At 29.0% G+C, this 19152-nt stretch overlaps 1 protein-coding gene across 1 annotated transcript; it reads right to left on the reverse strand.

Moving 5' to 3' along the window:
- Positions 1-2385: 2385 nt before the first annotated feature.
- LOC112941069 (IRK-interacting protein-like) lies at positions 2386-6164 on the reverse strand. The gene is made up of 2 exons (XM_026029879.2): positions 5698-6164; positions 2386-4343 (listed from the first exon to the last, which is right to left on the reverse strand). The coding sequence occupies exons 1-2, from the start codon at positions 5944-5946 to the stop codon at positions 2796-2798; spliced, it is 1797 nt and encodes a 598-aa protein (XP_025885664.1). The 5' UTR covers positions 5947-6164; the 3' UTR covers positions 2386-2795.
- Between the last annotated feature and the right edge of the window lie 12988 nt (positions 6165-19152).

Below are 19152 nucleotides of genomic sequence, written 5' to 3' on the forward strand. Positions count from 1 at the left end.
AAAATTCATTGTCATTTTCATTGTAACTTCTCACTTTCAATATCATTTTTTATCACAACTCCACCTCTCTTTTTTACTATATTAGTTTAACTCTCTTCAACTTTAAAATTATATCTAAATATTTTATTACATTTCGAACAATTTGATAACCCACTAGATTTCAAGATGATTAGTAGTTATTATTTATCTTTTTTATCCAAATTTCACTAAAACTTTTTCAATTTTCGGAGAATTCTGATTCTTTCAAAATTATCATTTCTAATTTTGAAGTTATATGAAAATGAGATAAATTAATTGATGATACCTTTAAAATTTTAATTTTTCTTAGAAAAATAATTAGGTTTGTTATCAATAACACAAATTCTAGAAAATAGTATAATTTTGAAAAGGGGAAATTTAACCGAAGAAGAAGGAGAAAAAAATGGAGGGGCTCAACTTGACATAAGGGTGAGGTGAGATGGGGGTGGAAGGTGAAGAAGATGAAGAAGAAGAAAAAATGAAGGGGTAACTTGAAAGTAGGGGTGAAAGATGAAGAATTTAAAGTGAAATTAAAACTAAAGCAATAAAATAAAAGTAAGTCAAAAAGTAAGAGAGAGTAATAAAGAAAATCTTGAAATTAAAAAAAAAAACTATATTTCAAATTCAATTAACACGTGTCACACAATTGGTGTGTGATAAACACTTGGTATTTAAAATCTTGTATTGATAAAAAATGATGTAATAATATATTATTGGAATTATTTAAGGGGTAATAGGACGCCCGCATAGTTAAGGTGTCTTTTTAAAAATCGGACAACTTCATATGTCAATTTATGCCTTTTCTCTTTTAAAAAAATCTATAATCATGATTTTTACATATTCACATCGCCATTATAACTTCTCAGATTTCATATTTCCAATTCTAAACACCAAATTAAATGAAGAAATTGCAAAAAAGGTATGATGAAGAAGACAATGAAATCAAATAGATATTACGAAAAAACCATGAAAATGGAGTAATATGACGGAGGAGATAATTACATGGGGGGGCGGGGGGGGGGGGGGGATCTTCAAATTAATTTGTTTTTAATTGGTCAAAGTAAAAGTAACCTTATTTTTAGCGTGAAATATTTTTATTATGTGGTGTGTCACACCAATAAACTGGCTTAATATGAAATAGATGGAGTAAATAATTTTTAAATAAATAAGCACACATTTCTTAGATCAAATATTTTCACCTTTATGTTACCCTTTCAAAAAATTAAATAAAATTAATTCACAAAGATAATAGATACTATTGTTTATTTTTAAAAAAAAAAAAAATTCCTCTATTTCAGCGGCTAATATCGTTTCATGGCTCCTTGGCTTTACATTGGAAATTACCAATGCAATCATTAATTTCTCTCGTGGCTTCGCTGCAATTAGTGTGTCTTACTTTGTATTTAGATAAGCATTTCTCATCTTCTAAAACTCACAAAGTTATCTTTAAAAGATGGAAGGAATTTTATGGCATTGATAAAATAGAAAGAAAAAAAAAATTGTGTTTTAATTTATTTATTTAATTTTGATTTGATATGAAGTTTAAGAAAAAAAAACTATTGGCAAATGTTGTCAGAATTTAGCTAGAATGACATTTTACCTATATTATTTTGCTTTTATGAATATTTTTACATTTTTAACTTTAATACATTTAAACTAAAAATGAAAGAAGATTAATTTATTTTAAAATACAAAATATATTAATAAATTTTTCGATCAAATTCTGACCATATTTTCTAGTTAGCATTATTCAAAAGAAAATTTAGACTTTATAGTCTTAAATTAAAGTAAAATTAAATATATTAAAATATTTAATATGATCTTAAACATATCAGATAAAAAATTGAAATTAAATAACTTTGAAAAAGAAATATGCATTCTTTTCTAAATTTACTAGAAAAAAATAGAACAAATGAATTGAAATAGAGAAATTTTGTATAGTTTATAGTAGGTTGATGGTTAGCACTTAGCGTAACACTAATAAATATATGGTACATTTCATTGATTGGAAAACTAATTATTTAAAATAAAATAAGATAAAATCAAAGAGAATAGGATAAGTAAACGCGTCATTTCTTCTATAAAAGATAAAATCCAAAGAGAATAGGATAAGTAATTGCGTCATTTCTTCCATAAAAATATTATATCAGAGAATAATTATTAATAATAATCGTTTAGTAGGACGTATGGATGTATATGAATAGTGTGGAAAGTGATATACTAGCAATTTTTGTATAAATATGCTAAGATTATTTTTTATGTAATGTTTGGCTTGACGTATTAAAAATAACATGCATTGCATAGTTCAAAAATAAATTGTCTTGCATAAATATTCTCGAAATGATATGAAAAAGTTTTGAGATACAATTGTGTCTTTAATCATGGCAATGCATTAAAATCCTTTTTGCATTATTAACCCCATGGTCCAATGAATAACTAATGTTCGCATAAGTTGTACATGGTTGAAAAAGTAAACCAAACAATATAATAACAATACACAACCCACCAATATGAGTTCTAATGTATTGGTGAGAATGTTTCACCCTTAATCAAAGGTTTCGTGTTCGAGCCCTAGGAGTGTCACCCTCGAACGAGCCCCGCAGTGTGTGATCTGAATTTTGTCGAGGGCTCCAATGTGAGCTTTGGACAATGGATGAGAAACAAAAAAGAGTAAAATACAATACACAAGCCTAATGCTTGCATTCTTTTTTCTAATCCACTCTACCAAACGACTGTTCAAGCAAATGTTGAGAAAGAAATCCTATCTAGATTAGCAATTAAGCTGCTGATTTGTACCTGCAAATTACCTTACACCTATGTACTCTATCACGTACATAGAAACCAGGCACTACCATGATCTTAACCTTACTTGTACCTTGTGATTTTTGCCTATCTCCAAATATGTCCTCCATATAATTCTTATCAAAACTTGTATTCTCTTCAACCCTCAGAATCCCAAGTGGAGGATTGAACGAAAACGCGAGCAAATGCAGCAACCAAATGCACTTAGAAGCCACAAAGAATGCTTGTAGGAGTTGTTCTGGCCATGGCCTTCTCCAATTAAGTGATGTGATGATGCAACACATTTTCTGATCACAAAATTTACTGAAATCTTCACTATAGTATTTAGTCCCCTTTCGTAACACTTCATTCCAACTTAGGTTCCTCAACGAGACAAACGATGAGAATTGATCGTGGCAATCTTGTTGAGGGTCCAATTGTTTTGGAGCCCCATTCTTTTGGAACACAACATTCTCGAAATCTTGGAAGAGTGATTGGTTTATGATGGCTTCAACATGGTATAAGACCGCCTTTGAGTGTTTCGAGTTAAGAGAAAGCTTGTATGGTTGAAGTAGAAGGTTTAAGTTATCGGTTAAGGAATCAGCTGTCTCTTCAACTTGTGCAATAAGAGTTTTACAGAATTGCTTAACGGATAGTCTTGATTCCGATACTATCTGCAAGAATCCTTCAACCATTACCTCTTCACTAACAGGAATCGTGTTTTCTCCATCCCCATCCGTAGATTTCCCCCTTCTTGGAAGATCTATAAGCATGTTAGATACTTGAGATTCTTTTGTTTGAATTGCTTGTCTCAAGGCTTTCTTAAGCTCCTCGCAATAAGTTTCTAAGTACTCCATTTTTTGCTTCAACTCTCCTAAAGAAGACTTCATTTCCGCGACTTCCATCAAGGCTGCCTCTCTGCTTTCATTTGCTACCGCGAGTTCTTTCCTCAACATTTCAACAGAAACCACCCCGATATGATCCTTGCAAATCTGAGAGACCTCCTCAGCCTCTCTCCGATATGGTGAATTCTCATTCTTGTTTTTCTTCTTTAACTTAGGGAACAACCACGACAAGTTCATTCCTTTACTCTTTTGCTGCAATTGATTTAAAGAGTGTGAATTTGTCAATGGCACAATTACATTAGACGTTTTCCCACTTCTGCTAGCACCATCTGTCTCAGCACTTACTATAGCAGGTTTACATGATCTATTGTAAGACGAAAGCGATCTCAAGTCACCCAAAGAGCTTCTTCTAGAGTTAGAGTAATCACCACCAGGAGAGTTTCTAAGCAGAGTGATATGACCAGTATAAGAGCCGGTTACCGATCTCTGATCATCAGTTGGACAGTTATGACATTCCGATTTGATCATATTCGATGAAATTCCTTTCCTTAAGGAGGAATTAGCCTTTCTGTCATTCGATATACTGACTTCATCACAATTTTTTACTCCACCAAGACCATAATCATCCCAAAGATCAGCGTAGTCTCGATCATCGAGATGTAGTTGTTTAGATCCAGGTAATGGAGCATCTTCATAACTCTGCATACATTTCAAACTAGATCAGTATAACCTAAAATGTAAAAATTGAACAAAACGCATAACCATCCGAGGAGGTTTTAACCAAACTAAGCCATTATATAAAGTCATTCACCAAAATAATATGTTTTTTTTAAATTTTACAAAACTAGTATAAACGTATTCCACAATAACGTTTTAGGATATATTTTTTTTAAAAAAAGTTGATGGCGTCAAATTGATATATGTTACTCATAGTAGCGTTTTACTCCTAAAACGTTACTCACAGTAACGTTTTAGGAGTAAAACGTTACTGAAAATAACGTTTTAAAAGTAAAATGTTACTTACAGTAACGTATATCAACCTAATGCCGTTAGTTTTTTAAAAATAAAATATACCCTAAAACGTTACCGTGAAATACGTTTATACTAGTTTTGTAAAATTTTAGAAAAATGTATTACTTTGGTAAATTGTTTTATATAATGACTTAGTTTGGTTAAAAATTCCCATCTGAGAGTCACAAAAACATACTTTCATCGGTACTTTTTTCTTTTTTATTTGATTATATCACCTAGTGTTTAGTATACAAATTGGAGTCCCTATTAATTCGTATTCGCATCACATAAGATCAAAGGTATGAAGTAGTCAAATGGGTTCGACATCTACTATAGATACGTGTGAAATTAATTTTGTCATGTATAAAAATAATGTAATTTTCCGTCAAAGAAAATTTAAATGAACCCCCTGCATAAGACCTATTTACCGCTCCCTCCCTAACAGGATTTTTCTCACACCCAAACTCAACTTCAAATAGCATGGAGGGATCCGATCCATCCCACGACAAAAATAGTAACAAAAATATGAAAGGGCGATAATTGTTCAAAATCGTATAAGAAAAGAGTTCATATTCCCACGGTGTAAGCCAATACAAAGAGTAATATATTTCTTTAAAGATCTAACTCCATATCTCATAAATTATTGAAATATTCATAAAGAAATCAAGATATATCCGACTCTTCTTCAAAAATCACAAGCAAATACTTCAAAAAAAAATCCAAATCATTCTCCATTTTAGAAATACTCTACTATCAACACTCAAATTAACCCGCACTATAATTAATAAAATATTCTTATTTTATTTGTGATTAAAATTTATTTCCATACAAGCAACTGAACAAGGATACTGAAAAAAATGAATATTGGACCTAGTAGAATGTAAAAAAAAATATAAAAACTCAAATTCCCTCCTATAAAAAAAAAAAAAACCAATATTTTTATGAGAATAAAATATTAAAAATAACACTAAATTTTATAAAATTCAAGAATTGAACCAATAATACCAAAAATAGAGTGATTAAAAATAAGAAGAGAACTTACTGGTGTAAAAATAGGATAATCTTGAGCAGAAAAGAGATTAGCAGCAGGGGAAGAAGAAGAAGAAGAATGAGGGGGAAACTTGATAAAATTAGCAGGGCTATTATTATTATTAATACCCTGTAATAAAGAAGCATGAATAGCTCTAAGTTCTACAGCTTTAGCAATGGCAGCTTGAACTTCTTGTCTACTAATTACTCCATTATATTCATCATCATCATTTTCTTCAAAATTTGTACTTGCACCCGCCATAATTTAATGAAAGAAAAAATATATAATCACAAAAGCACATTCAACAAGTGGAATTGTTTATGTACATATTTTCTGAAGAGAAATAAATATAATATGCAACACAAGAATAGAGATAGGGACAATAGAGAAGAGAGAATGGTGGGGGTGGGGGTGTAGTGGAGTGGTGGGGTGGGGTGTCTTAAAAGTTTAATTTATTCACAGTGAGTGTTTCTATAAAAAGATGTTAAACCATCGCATCATCCAAAATATATTTATAGTTAATTCATAAAAAGAAGAAGTGAATATACAGTTTTCATTTTAATTTATTTGACTTATCTTATAGTCTATTTTTTTTTTAAATATCTCTTTATCATTTTAGCAATTATTTAATGTTAATTTTTCATCTAATATGTTTAAGATTACAAAGTTATTAGTACATTTGATATATTTTTATTTTAAAATCACATAATTCAAAAAAAAAGAAAATTAAAAAGAAAATTATATATCATGTTAAAATAAGTTAAATAAATTAAAACAAAGTGTTATTTTTAAAACCAGATAGAATTCCTATTACAACGACTAAAATAAATCTGATCTTAGGTAAATAAAACAACTTATACATTTAGGCTGGTTTGTTAGTTGTTAAAAGTTAATTACGTGATAAAAAGGATATTTATGTTTTATTTTATGTAGATATTATTAATTATACAATGATTATTTATTTATATATTAGTTATTATACTTTTTATTATATACATAAAATAGTATCTAGTGTATGTGTATTAGTTATGTGAGTTTTTAAATGATACAAATCAAATTATAACAATTTTATACCTAATTTACTATTCAAACGTAATACTTCCTCTATTTCAATTTATGTGACTTACTTTTTTTTTCTAGTCAGTCCCAAAAAGAATTACACATTTATATATTAAGTATTAATTTAACTATAAATATCTATTTTATCCTTAAAAGAAATGATGTAAAATCATATAATTTTTTTATTTTTCATTTTGGATCATAAAATTTTTAAATTTTTTTTCTTAAACTACATATCGAATTAAACTATCTTATAAAATTAAATAAAAATTACTTATACATAATTTAGTACATACATAACTCATTTCTAAACTAAATGTCGAACCACTTTAATATTATTGTCAAGGGCAGGGCGGGAGTAAAATGGTTAATTTTTCTCTAAGCGGAATCAGAAGGATGTTCAATTACCCAATAGGGCATTATCTTAATTTTGTGTGGGTCATTTTAATATGCTCACTCCATAATAATTTTGTCCATAATAATTTTGTCCGATTTTTTATTGATACATATATTAAGAAAATAATTATTGATATAGTAAAGTTACTATTTTGTCTTTATTAATTATAAAGTGGATGAATTAAAAATTTAATATTTTCAAAAAGTTATTTATTTTTCAAAATAATTAATTGAGAATATAATAGATAAAAGAAATTGAATTTTCTTAATTTGTCAAAATAGACAAGCAATTAGAGACAACTATAAAAAAAATAGACAGGTAATTAGAGAAATAGAATATATGAGAGTCCATTGTGATAAGTTTCACATTTCTTTCGTTTCACAAAGAATTGTCCAGTTTGATTTGATACGAAGTTTAAGAAAATAAAAAAAAATTGATCATGTGATCTAAATTAAATTTATGTCAAATATATAAAATTGCCCTTTAATCTTGTGGTCTTAAATATATCACTTGAAAAATTATTTTTAAAAAATTATTCTTTTTGCAATACTGAAAAATAATAAAAATTATTCTTTCGAAACAAAAAAAAATACTTATTTGTGGTGCAAATTTCATGTAGAAACCTACAAAACAAGAAAGGAAAAAACAAGAATGAAAAGATAAGGAAATATTCCCCTCCCCACAAACATACTTTTCTTGAACTAATGAAATTGATGATAAATGATAATACTGAAGAACGATTGATGTTGACCTCAAAAAAATTGATGGGAGGCGGAGAAACTAATCAAAGCTTAGGGCATCTTTGATCCAAATATTAAATATTATATTAAATTTAGTGTTAGTATTATTTTAGTGTAAATCAACTTCAATTTATAATATCAATTTTTATACTAAGAAGGAATATTTTTTTTATTATTATTTTTTATTTATATTTATATATTTTTATTTCATAAACAATTTTTTTCTAAAATATTCATCATATATAATTTATATTATTTTGTTTCATAATTGTTCAATATAAATTTATTTTATACCATAATTTTATATTTCAATTTTGACGTATGTCAGTTACTATTGTATTGAATGTTTATTTTTTTTTCTGTTATTTTTATGTACATTATATTATTTGTTTATAATTTATAAGTTTTCATTTTTAATTTTGTGAAGGTTAATTGTAGTTATATCCAATTATAATTCATTGTAGAATCAACATAAATTAAATTTTTAAAAGAAGACATATATAGAATAATTAATATACAATAGATTTAATTAAAACATTATATTTTAATGTTTCACTAAAAGTTTTGTATAGTGATATAATATTAAAATATTCAATAAAGTGACTTAGTGTGATGAATAGTGTGTAACACTAATCACACACCAAAATGGTGTAAAATTTGGTGTTAGGGTTGTAGCTCCAACAGACCAAATAAGAAAGTGGTATAAAATTTGGTGTTGAGTTGGAGATGGTCTTATGAAAACTATTAGCCACTAAATAAATGAAAAATCACCTATATACACATCTTATATTATCATAATTTTTAAAATTTATTATAATTTAAAAATAATTCAAAAATCCCCTCTCGAATACATCATTCTCCTCTCGTGAATACATCTATACCCTTCTTAGATACATCCCTCCCCTCTTAGATACATATCTCACCTATGTATCCAAATAGTTGTTGATGTTGATGTATCTGAAAGTCTAGTGATGTACCCGAATATCCTATACCCTCTCTGATACATCTGTTCTCTCTAGAATATGTCCCTCACCTATATATCCAGATATTTCTTATTGTATCCGTACATGTATTCAAAATTCATAAGTTTTAAGGAATTTTTGTAATTTAAAAAAAATTAAAAATAATATAATTAGTTCTTAACATATTTAACTCTAAAATTTCAAAACTCAACTTAAAGTTGTATTTCAGAATTTCAAAAATAACAAAAAAGAAATAATTCCACTTTTTTCACTTCAAATTGCTCATAAAAAATCAAAATTAAAATCAAATCTAATTTATATTCATGATCATACACAATTTCATTTTATAATAAAACTCAACTAAATTTAGCTAAACCATGTACTCCGTTGGCTTAATGCGATTAAGGCCTCATTTCTTTTCATTAAGATTAAGAGGTCTAGATCTTAATACATATCAGAATATTAAAATTTGTATTAAGATTGAGGTGTTTTGATCTTAATACACATTTGGATATTAAGATGTGGTCTCTAAATCTGAACACTAAATTATTAATACTGTTTGTGTTCAATATTTGAATGTGCATGTGAAATTAACATTAAATTAATAAAATATCATAAAAATTTCATATCAATAAAATATATCATTTTTGAATTTTTTTTAAAGTTTTAATAATCATGATTTGGAAGTACAATTTTTTACATTCAAAAACCTTGATAAACGCCAATACACCAACTGTGTTCTTGACATAGTCAATACAAGAAAATTATTAATATAAAAAAAACTTGAAAGGATTTATGAAAACTTACCAGTTCAAGAGGGGAAAAATGGTGTTTGATTGAGAAAAAAGAGAAAGAAAGTTTTCAGTTATGAGATAAAAAGACACGCTGAAAGTAGAGAAGCGATGATTTATTATTTGATAACTTATTAAATGAGTCTGAATGTTGTTAATAGTCTCCTGCAGATCTGATTCATTCAGACCTCTTTAGACCCATGAAGAGGCTTTTTAAAAAAATAAAACAAATGAAATTAATGGGCTGAATTTGAATGATTCAGATTCAAACCTAAAAACAAACAAATTTAATAGGCTGAATCTGAATGATTTAGATTCAGATCTCCATTAAGTGCAAACAAATGAGACCTAAATCTGGTTTGGATCGACCCCAAAATCTACTCTCTTTTTTATTGCTTCGTTACTAAATTGGCTAAAAAAAATTTAACATCCTGAAATTAAAAAAAAACAATAAATAAATATTGTGAAAAACGAATCTAAAATAATCATATTAAATTTATCTAAATTCAATATTCTTAACATGAGATGTAGATTTACGTTAAAAGATACAAAAGTTGCAACAAATGATCGATATGAATTAATTAACTTTAACAATATAAATACTTCACTATTAAGAATCTTAAAAGGGTTTTTGATTTCTAAACCATTTGAATCACTTTGTTATTAAAGTAAAAGCCAAATGGAATTACAGGTTGGACCATGGAATATTTTATATTAAAGTTCTGAAGTTTCTAGTGGCAACTTTTTCCAATTGAATATTCATGCTTTTACTGAAATTATTTCTTTTAAACTGAGCACTTCACCCTAAAAGTTGTGAGCTTGTCATCCTCCACATGCTAAAATGTTTTTATCTCCCTTTTAGTCCTCCATCTTTTATAAATTTACAGTTGCTTTTAGCATCATTTTATTTGAATAAAGGGACAATTATATCATTAAACTGTTTTGTTATATTTTTGGGATATTGGAGCACTTGTCATCTATAAACTATAGAATATATGTCCTTCACTCTAACTGAAGATTAAATAGGGAGACTTGTCACAATTTTATTCGTCGATTTAATATTTAATAAATGTCGGATCGATGGATAAGGTTATGACACGTGTATATCAATCAGGATAAATGGTATAATACTCTAATTTTTAGACGATAAAAGCACAAATATCCCAAAAATATGATGGAGAATATCTGCATATTATTTATGATAATTTGGGGATATATTTGTTATATTTTCCTTTTTATTTTTGTATAAAAAAAGTTGGGGTAGGGAAAGAAAAACAAGGAAGAAATTAGAGGAAATGACATATATTTACAACTTATAGTTACAATTAAATAGCCCAACATTAATTAGCATTTAATAGATAAATAAAAAATAAGCGCAAAATGGCCCAAATTAATTAATGACATTTTTATAGTTTTTTTTTTCTCGTATAACCAAAATCACTCAAAAATAAAAATAACGGAAACATACAAAATTGTATATACAATAAGTAACTGTCTAAAAACGTAAATTATATATTTTCATATATTTTTTATTCTTTATTTGATAATAAAAAAATCAATTGTATACTTGATGATATGTAGAAGAATGATGTTTTCATTCACTTAGTATTTCTACACATTTATAGTTATGTTATCCCGTCCAATGTATACATATTAAAAAATTAAACACTTTATGTATTCACTCACTTATAATATGTAAACACTGCGTTGAATTTTTTTTTTAATCAGGAAGATCATGTATGCATATCCGTGTATTCATTCTCTTAAAAATTGTATACATTCCAGATTCTTCCTTAAAAAGATGAGGATTGCACATGAAATTTAAATTTCTCAATGACAAACACATAAGTTGAATCGAATAACGAGAAAAAATTACATGACCATAAAATTTAGAGTTATGGATGGAGAATCCACAAAATTAGAATGAGAAATCCCCAATTTTATGAATAGTCCTAGGATAAGTTTCTTAAACATGACAATTGATACCCACAATTAATTACTATTACCAAAATTAGATACAACCTTCAATTTCATATTAAAACATAAAAAAAATCGAACGACAATACAAGAGGGTGTCAAACCCAGGCTAACAAGTAGAGAAATTGATGGGTAAATATCAACAAATCATCAAGAATTTGAAAGAGAAAAAATAAACTATGAATGAATATTTTTATAGAATTCAGTATGTAAAACTAATAAACAAGTAAACAAATATCTTTTATTCAAAGTAATGAAGAAGATAATCAATAAAGAAACATGATTTACAAAAATACTTGTAGTATGACATAGAAGAGAAAAAAATGGAGAAAAAAATCACTACCCAATAAAAAAGGACATCATGCTACTACCTTTTAAAATTATTAATTTAATTTTTAAAAAAACTTCCCAATATACGGGCTACTAATTGCAAAATTTTATTTTAAATTTTTTTTTGTCAATAAAATAAAAAGGGGCTATACGTTGCTAATAGTAAAATGGGATGTCATGCTATGCCATTTTTTTTTAAAAGAAATTACAAGTTGAAAATCAAATTCTTATCAATAAGTTGAAGATTTAAATAATTAATCAAAACTTTTTGTGTGTTTTAAATGAAGGGGAACTATAGAAAAAAGGTGAAATACATTAATAAATTATTAAATTTGTTATTAAATTTTATTTGAACACTCAAATTAGGATATATTTTGATTATGCACCTAAATAACTACTATAAGTATTTCTACATGACATTTTGGTCTCAAACTTTGAAACAAATTATGTGTTTGTTTTAAAGCACCACTTAAAATATTTACACATCAATTAATTATATGCACTAGTCTCATGAGTAAGTTGTTCAATTGTGGTTGATGGTCCATAATTGAATAGAGTCGCATATTTTAGTCAGAAAAAATCGATAAAAAAACACTATTATGAGTATAATATTCAATTGAAATCATAATTTAATTTAAGTCTCTAAATAAAATTTATCATTAAATTTAGAAAACTGCAAAGATATTCACCTAGATAAAGTTAAGAAGTGAAATAAATCATGGAAATATACATCTAATGTTGTGTGATAGGGATGCAGCATGTTTGCATGCTAATTTGACAATGACTTTACAGGTAGCTTTTTCTTATTTAGATAAATAAAAAATCTACTTTTTACTACTTTGTACATATTCAAAATAAATAAAGCACGTTTTACCCTGATTTTTTTGTGGGAAGTTGCAAAACAGCCAATTCGAGATTCCCATACATAAATATAATATAAACTTTTTTTATGGGCATTCTAGCATTCGCAATTAATAGTGATTATTATAGTTATGGAAATAACTAATAATGTTTTCAAACTATATAAAATTATACGCTACTAGTTAATAACTTTATTTAAAAATATCTTTATCGTCAATTAAAAATGCACATATTATTACTTAAAGATAATATTTTATAAAAAAACAAAAATATATTATTTCTTTTCTTTTTTAAACACATTATTTTCCAAGATATTTCTTTAATTAGAAAATACTTATCATACTTCAAGTCGAAAGAAAAGATTAAGGATCTGTATGGAAAGCCACATGGTAATTGGAATCGGTGTAAATACTAGAGTAGTAATTACCAGCCTAGTAATTACACAATTTAGTAATTACATTGACCTGTTTATTTGCCTTAATATAATTATACATGTCCGGTTTGGATGTCACACTATAATTACACATGTCCTGTTTGGATGCACAATTGCAATTATAAAATTATATCAAATTTTTAAAATAAAAATTTATTATTTAGAGTTTATACTAGAAAAATAAGATTTTTTTTATAAATGATCTAAACTAAATATTTAAGATATATACATTATTTTTTTTTTGAAAAATATATAAGAAATAAACATACGCTCTTAACTAATATTTTGAAAAAATAATTGATTTGTATTTTCAAATTAATATATTTCAATTGAATTGATCATAAAAACTAAATGTATGAAGTTTATACGAATATCATGAAATACATGAGATCTTTTATTGAGTTTAAATATTCAATTTATAAGGCTTCCACATGTATGCATTGTTTTCTGCTCAATAGTCAGTCAGATCAAGGGTTCACTTGAGACCAACAATGATTTTGAGTGCCGGCCACATCCAAGCAGGGGCGGACCCACATGGGCGGGTTCACCCGAACCTCCTCAACAAAAAATAACAGTGTATATATAAGATAAATTTCTGTGTGCGTGCGTGCATGCGTGTGTGTGTGTGTGTCTATATATATATATATATATATATATATATATATATATATATATATATATATATATATATATATATATATATATATATATATCTTGAAATTAGGCTCCACTTTGAGAGATTGAACCAATGATGATAGTTCGTGTCGTGGCTTGTTGCTTTTGGATATCCGTGAAGGGTGAGAACTTGGATCCTATATCAACCTGTCTACTTCTGTACATGTTAGCTTATCTTTTTCCTTTGAGACAGCTTGTTGTTGTGCACTTTCTTAGCTTATTATTAGTTAATTCAAGTTACGAGATGTTACATAAATACACCATTATGGGTTTTGCAAAATATAGTTTTTCTTTTTACCATATTAGATATCTAGAGTTATTTATCCAACATAAAAAAAATGTTTCGCATCATCTATGGATATTGGACTCTGCATAAAGGGAATTCATCCATTATGTGAGAATTTCCAACTATTGACAACACAATTGCTGATAATTATAGATCTGGTTCTTAAAAAAGAATTTTTTAAGTCTCATATACTAATAGTTACTTACTAAGATACTAAAAAAGATTTTTTATTGAATTATTTGAATAATTTAGACAGTCATCCAAAAAGTCAACTTCATGAAAAATAACAATCGGAATTCAATTAGCCATTGTTGAAAATCATTGTGCAAATGATGAATATTTAACTACAATTGGTTTGAATTACAAAATTTGAAAATAAAATTGAGACGTTTTTTAGTAATTCAATTGTTTATTGGAATTTGTCACCGAGCATATAAAAATAGACAAAGACAAATGTAAATTGTAACATATCAAACTACGAAAGAGCAAAATAGAAATTTATGCAAGTCACCCATCAAGTTTAGTTTTGGGTCAACTTTAAACAACCTTAAATTTTAGCACATGAAGAATTAGATGTCCCTTGAGCTATATAATCCAAGGTCTTTGAGTCCTCTTTCCAACGCGGCCAAGTTTACTAAATTTCGAGCTCAGAGTAAATCGTTATACCCATTTGGATGAAGCCTCTCTATTTAAGACATTTCATCCATTTTAGAAAGGAGTATTTTGGTCTTTTTTCGTATCAAGCCTAAAATATTTTTTCACTGCAAAAAAGAATTAATCTGATTTAGATCACTTTTCCATGTTCCTAACCACTTAAAAATTTAGAGCAAGGTTTCAAGTGGTGAAAAAAAGGCTAAGTTCAAGTTTTCTTCGTGATTTGTGGATTTTGCAAAGAACATTGTTATTTCCAAGTATGTAAGGCTTCTCACAGTGATGGACTTGTTTGTCCTCACGCCATACATTTCATTCATCCATAATTTGTCCATTAAATTATTATATTAAGAGATTATTGAATAGTTGTTGATTGTTATTTTGTTCTTTAACAATAAAAGTTGAGTTTCTTGGGTTGAGTATCTTGAGTATGGGTTAGATTATTGATAGAGATTGTATGAGATATCAATGAATTCATGTTGGTTTTATAAATCAAAAAGTGTTTAGAAGAAATCACTCAACTCTAGATGAGTTAGGAGTTGAAATTGAAAAGAAAAAATCTTCGGATTTCTAGGTATAGGGTTCAACGACACGCCACCATAGAGCTAGGGATTTTATTCTGTAGTTTTGGGACTCGTGCACTACGCCCCAAACTTCTTCCAGTAGTTTATGTCTTTGTGCCCTCGCTAGTGGTGCGGCAGGGCGCCTAGCCTTTTTCCCTTTTGTGCTCCTTTCCAAATGTGTTCCTTTGAATCGTGACCACATTCTGTTCTTGGTATTAGCTTCTAAATTCCCCATTAATCCTTGAGAGATCCTACATGTTCTTATCACATGTCTTAATTTACATTTTAAACTAAAGTAAGTTTAAGAGGTCTTTTTGAAATGAAAAATGCTTCAACTAAGTCTTGACAAAGTAGATACGAGAATGAGAAGAGGTTTTATCTATGACTGAAAATTGTATAAGGGGACTAGTATTCCCAAATTTCACACTTTTACATTTAAAAGAGAGAAACATCGTATCTAAATGAGTGTATGAGTTCAGAGATGTTTCAGAGTATTACCTCTTTTAAAAGGATGTTTAATTTTGAGTAATTACCTCAAATTGAAAAAGAGTCATGTTTTATACATTTGAGCATGTGTTATGATATTATTGGGAGTAATATTGAGCAGTGATATGGGGATTAGCTAAGACAGCTCGTTTCTCATTAACCATGTACCCAACATGGGTAAAATGTCGTACTTTTTAGAAGATTCCTTATTGATTTTAAGCATAACTTAGTGGATCCACTTAGTTGAGTTGTTCTATACCCCGAAAAGGTACACAGTTCAGACATCGTATGCGAGACGTTGTATCATCATATAGCTCATAGTAATGGTTCTAGGTTAGAGAATCTCTCTGATAAGAATAAAAATTATCTTATTTGTATTTATTTACATCAGTGCATTTATATCTCCTGTTTTATAATGTTTATATTGAATATATCATTGTTTCTTTTATATTTGAGTTGAGGTTAGTATGTATACTAGCCTTATCAATTTAGTCATATGTGCTTCAAGTTCCTCTCACATGCTCGTACATTCAATGTACTGACATCATTTGACCTGCATCCTTTTATGATGTAGATACAAGTGTTTAAGGTCATCAACACGTGCTTCGTTGATACCACTTGCATTCCATCTAGATTGGAGGGGTTCACACTCATATTTCCTGTTTTATTGAGTTGTCGAGGGTATTTTCTAGACATTTATATTTGTATTTAGAGGCTTCATATATTTCTAGAAATTGCGGAGTCTTCCAATACTTTCCTTGTTGATGTTTTGAAACTTTGAGATAATTACTTGTGTTTTATTGAGTTTTTCCAAATATTCATTGAGTAAGTTAGAATAGAGATATTTTGAGATAACACATACACTTGGAGTCCCATTTTTCTTGAATAAGTCACCATTAGGTAGTCAGCCAGTCCAAGGGTTCTCTTGAGGACCAACAATGGTTCTTGAGTGTCAGCCACGTCGAAGGTGTAGGCTTTGGACCTGAAGAACTTGGTAATAGAGCACAGAGTTCAAGAGGTTTATGATGTTCATGAAGTCGTGTCTGTATGGTCCTTTTAATCAGTGTGAATCGTGGCAAATTTATAATTATAAAGCTTTGACATTTAGGGAATATTTCTTTCTTACTTTTTTCTATGCGATAGAGTTTAACTCTATAGAAGTTCCTTCTAATTCGTTCTTACACATATACTTTAGATCAGTCCTCCATGAATAGATGCTTGAGGACGTCTTGTTAGGAGGAATGCGAATCATCAAGGTTAAAAAGCTCCAGTGCACAAAAAGTACAAGCATCTCAGGGAGATGTCATCAATGTTGAGTTCCAGAATGGTATCCATATGTTGACTCAAGTTGTGGAAAATCAAGTTAATTATCAAAGAGTGGGTCATCTGGATGTGGTTGATACATAAGGAATCTGTGAGTTCTTGAGGATTACTCCCCTGGAATTCACAGGGTCAAACATCATTGAGAGTTTGGAGAACTTTGTAAAAGAACTTCAAATTGTTTTTGAGGTTATACGTGTTGCTAACACAGTGGAAGGAGTTAGATTTTTCCAACTCAATAGTCTTGCTAGGATATGATACGATCAAGTAAAGACGAGAAGGGAACAAGGGGAACCACCTTGTAGTTGGAATATTTTCTTAGAGGCTTTCTTGGGGAATTTCTTCCCTACGAGCTAAGGGAAGCAAAGGTAAGAGAAATTTTGAATCTTAAACTGGATCTTAAATAAGATTTCTATTTCATCCCTGTTCACTAAGTTGACTTAGAAAACACTTAAGTTTCAATTGTCGGAAGCTTGTGAGAAGAGCTTTCAGGGATTTTTGTTATTCATTATGATGCATACATAGTGGACTTAGTTTCATTTTAATACAAAATGGTTATGTTATAGACTATGCCTCTAGACATCTTAAGATTCACAAGCATTACCCGACTCACGATATCGAGTAGGCAACAGTGGTCTTTGCTCTCAAAATATTGTATCATTATCTCTATGGTGTTCATGTGGATGTGTTCACCGTCCATAAGAGTCTCCTGTTTGTTTTCACTCATAAAGAAAATAGCCTCAGTTTGAAGAGGTGGTTAGAGTTGATCAAGGATAATAACATGGGTATCATCTATCACCCAGGTAAGGTTAATATTGTTGTTGATGCTTAGAGTAGGTTGTCTATGGGAAGTACTGCACATATTGAGGAAGTCAAGAAAGAACTGGCTAAAGAGGTCCACATACTTCCTATTTGGGGTCCTTTTATTGGACTCCATTGAAGGTGGAGTGGTGGTGAATAATGGAGCTAAATCATCACTAGTATCTAAAGTAAAGGAGAAACAAGATAACGACCCTCTTTTACTTGAATAGAAGGCAAATAATCATAAGCAAAAGGTAATGGCTTTTGAACTAGGGGGAGATGGTGTATTGAGATATCAAGGTAGATTGTGTGTACCAAAGGTGGATGATCTCCAAGAGAGAATCATGGCAAAAGCTTATAGTTGAAAATGTTCAATCCATTCTGGTTCCACAAAGATATATCATGACTTGAAAGAAGTCTATTAGTGAAGTAGAATGAAGAAGTGATTTCACCGTTCATTGTTAAGTGGTCGAATTGCCAACAAGTCAAGGTAGAACACCAAAGGTGAGGTAGTGTGGCTCAAAAAATAACTTTTCCGAAACGGAAGTGGGAGATTATATATGGATTTCAATATAGGCTAGCTGCGATCTCGCTAGTACTATGATTCAATTTGGATGATTGTAGATCGAATGACTAAAATAGGCTAATTTATTACCGATAAAGACTACAATTATATATTCAAGATATATTCTGACTTCATGGAGTTACTGTGTCTATTATTTTAGATAGGGGTGCACAATATACAACTCAGTTTTGAAGTACTTCCAAAATGGTTTGGGTTTGATGGTGAACCTTTGTATTGCCTTCCACCCTCATATGGATGTCCCATCAGAGCACACAATTCATACCCCAAAAGATATATTGATGACATGTCATGGATTTCAAAGGTAATTGTGATGACCACATGCCTATCATAGAATTTGCTTACAGTAAATGTAATAATTCAGTTTCAGATGGCTCCCTGTGAGGCTCTTTATGGGAGAAGATGTATATCTTCCATTATTTGGACTGCGGTTGGTGAAGCTGAGTTGATAGGCCAGACTTGGTTCATCAAGACATCATGAAAATGAAGACCTTTCAAGAAAGGTTTAAAACAGCACAAAGTCTTCATAACTCCTATATATATGTTAGGGGG

The sequence above is a fragment of the Solanum lycopersicum genome, chromosome 1, assembly GCF_036512215.1.
Source record: "Solanum lycopersicum chromosome 1, SLM_r2.1".
NCBI lineage: Eukaryota > Viridiplantae > Streptophyta > Magnoliopsida > Solanales > Solanaceae > Solanum > Solanum lycopersicum.